General features: G+C 37.6%; 1 protein-coding gene across 1 annotated transcript in view; it reads right to left on the bottom strand.

The window, feature by feature from the left end:
• Positions 1-6,394, bottom strand: part of LOC102372201 (partitioning defective 3 homolog) — a 196,974-nt gene that overhangs the window by 82,346 nt on the left and 108,234 nt on the right. The window contains exon 12 of the mRNA XM_006037929.2: positions 5,725-5,914. Within this exon, the coding sequence (XP_006037991.2) occupies positions 5,725-5,914 (190 nt within the window). The remainder of the gene's footprint in view (positions 1-5,724; positions 5,915-6,394) is intronic.

Below are 6,394 nucleotides of genomic sequence, written 5' to 3'. Positions count from 1 at the left end.
TTTTACACTGCAGTGCTGTCACACAGAATGCTTCATAAAGATGTCTTTCCTATAACACTGCCTGCCTATAGCTTCACCTATATCTAACCGGACAAAGGAGGCAGGCATTAGCTTATAAGTAAAGATATGAATATGTAAGGATATGAAGGGCAGGAGATTGCTTTATGAACCATGGCACATAGGCTGAAGTCCCCAGAAACTCCCAGTTTTGCACATTAGAATATATCCCACAATAGCCTGGTAAACGAAAGCCCAGATAAGGACTTAAGGATTTAGATCCAATCTCTGACATCCACCGACAAAAAGTAGAACATGCAAAACTATCCAAGGATGGAACATTCTCTACAATGCCCTCCCCCCCCCCCAAGCAAAAAAAATAAGAGAAAGAAATTATTGCCCCAAATTTCACAACAACAACAATCACATTAATTAGCGAGGCAAGGATTTTTGAGGGTGATATTTTTTAATGGACAATTAACCATTTATACAATTTTGAGCAGAAATTAAATCTCATCTGATGCATCTATTTCCATTAGTGGATACCAAATGTTCAAAATTTTGAAGTCAAAGCCTAAGTGTAACATACTTGGATGCATCCCAAAAACAAGTGAAAACATCCAAAATGTGGTTCACAATCTATAACAGTCATTTCTCTCTGGCAAGTTGATATGCATCACTTTTACTGTTTTTTTGTAATGTACTCACCATTTTAGGGTAGAGAATAATACACGTATTTTGCTCAATGGGAAACAAGCAAATAGCCCACTTGTATTTTTAATTTTGCAATAACAAAAGTTTGAATGCTTTGACATACACTCTAATCTAGAAAATCACCTGTTGTCAAAATACCACCTGGGTATTGTACACAAAAACATTAAGAGGAGGAAGGCAGATCTTTTAAAGCCACTAGCATGATTTAGATGGCAAATGCCTGTTAATTTTAATTGGATTTCAGAATCCAAATTCAACAGCTTTGAAAACTTCATTCTAAAGATTTGTACCCTGTAGGTATGCACTGGTTTATTTTGTAGCACACAAATAGGTTTTGAGATGTGTTTAAGAATGAAAAGGTATATATATATATGCATGTGATAACCATGTAATATTTTAACTTAACAGAGGCCTTGAACCTACTTCTTGACAACAAAGATTGTGGTTCAGGCCCATAGTCCTTAGGTTTAATTATTGCAACAATTTCTAGAATACCTATATCAGTGCTACCCAAGGCCCCAGGTTCAGCACATGCTGAAAGCTTTTACTGATTTTAAATTGTTACAAAACATAACTATTTAATCCTTATAATACTATCATGGCTAGGAACAGATATTACACATAAACTGGTTTAAGTGATCAAAAACTGGTTTAAACCTGTAACAGAACATAAGTTCACTGCACATAAACCAGTTTCAAAATGGCTAAAACTGGTTTAAGATAAACCTGGTTGAATGTAGTACCAGACTTAACTGATTTGGGACAAACCGGTTTATGCAATAGCTGTCCCAGATCCCTTCCTGGTTTAAGTTAACCAGTCCCCCAGCATCCCAGATGTCTGCTTCAGGGAACAGGACTGGCCCCGCCCCTCCACTCCCTAGCCTGAGCTCCGGCAGAGAATGCAGGCACAGCAGGGTCTTCTCCCTGCCCGCCCCCTTTGGCACTCATTGCTGAAGCAAAGATCTCCCTCTCCCTTCCTCCCATCTCCCACAGCACAGACCCCAGCCTAACAGACCCTTGCCAGCATGTGGTATGCAAGTTAATGCTGAGAGGTGCAAAGGCCTGTGTGTGCATGTCTCCAATTTCACTGGGACAAGCAGACAGAACAGTGTCCATTTAGGGCTTTTTGAAGCTAATCAACAGGGCAGCTGGTATGTCCCTCCATTCCTTCCTTGAAAAAAAGCTGTTTAAGAGCTTGAACTGAGAGGCTTTTGCTTTGTTGATGGGCTGATAAACGCTATGTTATCAGCTCCCTGCTGGCTCCCTTGCCTGTCAGGGTTGCAGGCAGCATGAAGAAGCAGGGAGAGGGCGATTGAAAAGCTCAGTATCATCAACAGATGCATGCACTGCACACACACCCTTTGCCTCATAGTGCTAGCTGGGATCTGGGGGTAGCAACACTTGAGCAGTGAGCAGGAAAAAGCCTGGGACTGTGCAGGCCAGGGTAGGGGTTTAAACTCCTCCCTAATTGGAGCCTGCCACACCCTGCCCCGCACTCAGCTCAGCACTATGGAGAAGGGAGGGCTGCTCTAGTGCCCCCTGGCTTCTAGCCTGAGCCACTACAGGCATGTGTCTGCATTTCTTCAGTCCAGAGGGAATGTCTGTACAGTTGCAAACTGATTCAATCTAGGCAAGTTAGACTAGCCTGCAAAGATTAAATCAATTCAGGCTCAGGCTTTTTGACTGTCTGTCCTTAGCCCATGTGACTAAATTTACTTAACCCCCATGGTACAGAAAGGAAAAACAGACACAACCATATTTTTGGTATCTTCAGTACTGGAATTCTGAGATGACTATGGTTCACATCAGTTTGAAAATGTGTCCTAAATTACTTCAAATGAACTTACAAGGTTCTTCATCTCTCATAATCAGATCATAAATGACTTTCCAAAGGCTACACAAGATTTTCTGGCTTGCAACTAAGCCCTGTTGCCTCTGAAGACTACAGTGATTTGTTGGTATTAAGGAAGAAAATTGTTGCTGTTAAATGAGAAATTCCTCTACCAACATTTGTTAATGCAGCTTGCACAAGTTAGAGATGACCAGCTTTATCTTGTTGAACAGAATGGATTATGTGGTTCTTTCTTTCCAAGGAATGAATTTCTAATACTGTTTGTCTTGGCTGCCTGTTCCTTTGCTGGTGTGATCTTCCTCATATCACTGCTCATTTCAACCAGGGTTGTAATGTTCCTTACAAAGATTAATATTATTTTCATGTAAATTCAACACTGGTTATAGATATTCATTTAAAGTCTTATCAATATACTAAACCTTGATGGTAAAATAAAACTTCAAATGCATCAGAAGGATTATAAAAAGAAAGACAAGGTCCAAACTGGGACCAGGAACCAGGATTTCCTGAGCTCTAATTCCAGTTCTTCTAACACCCATTCTAAATCCTTGGGCAAATCATGTCATCTCTCAGTTGCTTTTCAGCTTCCTCATCTGCAGTTATCATGCTCTGAGAGGTCCTTATAAGGACTAATTATTTAATGCCTGCAAAACCCCCCTGAAGATTAAACTTTCATTCAGATCTCAAAGCAATACAGTTTTCTCTTTTACAAGCTCTCCTTCACTGGAGATATTAGAATGTCATGGTATTCCACAAGTTTTAATGTCCTGCCTTCATTGTAAAAAAATATATTAATGAGGCAAAAATATATCCTAGTAATTAACAAATACCAAAATCACAGTAATTTAAACACATATGTTTGCCAAATAATACTCAAATGAACATCCATATGGTAAAGATCCGTAAGTTGAAAAGTCAACAAGCATAGCAGAGAAACTAACATCCAGAAAATAGCTAATTTTAATATTTCTCAGAGATGTTAAAGTCACCTTCTGTCTTATATTAATGCAACTCATTAAAGCAATGCCAAAGACAATTTACCATATTCTAGCATACTTAACAAATAAGATTTCTGGAATGACAGCTGATTCTTAAAAGAATGTAACCGTCTTCTGACCCTCAATGTTATTAAAATTCCACTTATTAATCCTGTCTTATTGCCCCTTTGTTTTCATAACATTTTCATCAAGGATTAGAGAGATATTGTCAGGCTGGAAAAGCTTACGTTTTCTGCTGTGATTCAGAACAGCTGCCATTCTTGTTTGGATAACCCTTCATCCATATTCTTAGCTTTACCCTTTGTGCCTTCCAGCAAAATCATACAATGCACCTTCATTTTACAAGTCTTCCTTCATCCATTAGCAGCAGGAAATTAATGCAACAATCTACTTCTACTGCTATTTACTTATTTAGTTCGTTATTTGCTTGTTTATTTATTTATTTATTTACAAACAATGCATTATAGATGAGTGAGGCACTAAACTGATCTGCTCTTTTAACAGCAACTGTATCTAAAGACCCTAACAATTTCTCATAAAAATAGAAATGTCAAGGTTTTTGCACAAAATGAATCTCAGAATATTTAATCCCTAATTCTTTATTGTTACTATTCATACACTTTTCTGGAAACAAAAGTAAGTTACACTGCAACCGTGAATGTGCAGATTCAAAAATGGCTTTTACTTTATGCTGTAGGTTTTCCCCCCATGTTCAGCTGAAAAATTCACTCAGAGATAACCCATTACGTGCAGTCTTGAGTGGCATTCTATTTTGAAAAACCTCAGATTTTCAGCTCTAAAAGCTTTTACAAAAGACACAGATGGACTTTTCAAGGACCCAAATCACAGGTGAGACTTTCTGAGAACAGGCTCAACATTAACAGAAAAACAAAATAAAAGGCAAAAAAGTTACTTTTTAATATAATAATTCAAAGAGTGCACAGAAATAGCAAAAGCCATCCCAGGACAGCAATCCAAATACACTTCATATAAAAAAAAAGAAGCAGCTGACATGCAAATCAGAATCTGTTTTATTAAGATATTGCTGACACATTTATAATGCACCCAGGGGATGGGAGAAATAAGAACATGCTAATACGTCACTCCTTTTGCATTAATTATCACTGCAACATTAGGAAGTAGTACCAGAGAGAAGTCTCATAATTTGCCTATTGCTGTTTATAATTACAAGACTTGCAAATTAATGCACAGTTCTCACAGACCCACACTAACAGAACTAGCTAAGCAATATGTGGTATTTCTTTTATAAGGGACAACAAACAAGCCAGTAATAGAATCAATTGCGTTAGTCATTGTGATTCATTTATAAAAATTTCCATGTACGTACTCAGATCACAGATTTAATCCAATATTAATAGAAATTACTTTTATTGGAAGATTAAAATGTGAGAAAATTTGGTTTCCGTGTTTTAAAAACATGGAACCAATACTCTGTTTATCAATCAGAATACCGCACATAATGAATCTCATTTGTCCTAAATAATAAGGAATTCTTAACTAGTCACATTATGTGAGCATGAACATATAGCAGGCCTAAATTAAGAACTCCCATTTCCAAAAATAATATTTTAAAGTTACATTGTTTCTTATGTACGATGTCATAAAAGGCTAATGGTGATGTGCTGTAAGACTTTAAATATAGATGGACACTTAGAATGTCATATAGACTATGGTTATATGGATTATGAAGATAGATTCTATTTACAGAGAGAATTATAAATGAACTTTTCCCATTGGGCTTTGCCTTAATTTTTCATAACCTTAAGCTTTTAAATTTAACCAATGCCGTCCTATAAATGTTCAGATTGTTCTGATTAAACCCAAAGCTAACTCAGTTGGTAACTGATTAATATTAAGTAATCAAATTAGCAGTGCGATATACTGACTCTGACCTTAATAACAAATCAGTCGCATTTATCTAAATGAGTTTTGAGACTGCATAAAAACGTAAAATCAGAAAATAAACCTCCATCAAAATTACCTGTGCCAATTTTCTTATTGAAATAGCAGCAATTAAATATGTGAAAATGCTGGGCCTGAACACCAACTAAAAATGAAGATTGATATTCACTGTAGCTAATATTAAAGAAAAAGGTATGATCACCATGAACTACTGTACTTTTGCTCTATGGTTGATCTTACCAGTCTGTGGACTCATTAATTGTGCCTTTAGTCCATGCACCAGCATCCACTGTTCCAAAACCCACATCATCATGAGAACTAGATGACGACTGGTCAGAAAGATGTGGTGGAAGTACTGGCAATCTATCATCTTCAATAATAACCATGTCATCTTGGGGCATATTCACCGTTGGAGACAGCTGGTATTTACCTGTACAATAGAAGGGGAAAAAATAAACTGTAGATAGAGTCCTGAATATGAAGTTTTATCACAATTGATAAAATGTCGCATCAAACTGTCATGTTGCTGATAAAACTGACATAACATAGATAATAAAATTAACTGTCTAGCTGATTTTGTACGTGTCTTACTATGAAGAATTCTGAAGACAATATGAATTGGAAGTACTGTATTTACTCAAATCCAAGACAAGGTTTATTCCCCTCCTTTAATATGGGAGAAAAAACTTCTCATCTTGGATTTGAGGGGAGAGAAGGGGACGGGGCTTGGCTGCGGTGGCTCCAACTCTGTTGCCTACCCAGGCTTAGGTTTAGAGCCACATCCACTAACTATCCCTCCTCCCATACCCTTATTCTCTGGCTCCAGACCGCTGCAGCCATTGCGTGGCTTGACTGGGGCCAGAGTGACCATATGTTTCAGGTGGTCCTGGTGCCACAGGGCAGGCAGGAG

The sequence above is a fragment of the Alligator sinensis genome, unplaced genomic scaffold (genome assembly GCF_000455745.1).
Source record: "Alligator sinensis unplaced genomic scaffold, ASM45574v1 scaffold691_1, whole genome shotgun sequence".
NCBI classification, from domain to species: domain Eukaryota; kingdom Metazoa; phylum Chordata; order Crocodylia; family Alligatoridae; genus Alligator; species Alligator sinensis.
Note: the sequence above shows the minus strand (reverse complement) of the source record. Positions and strands in the feature narration are given on the sequence as shown.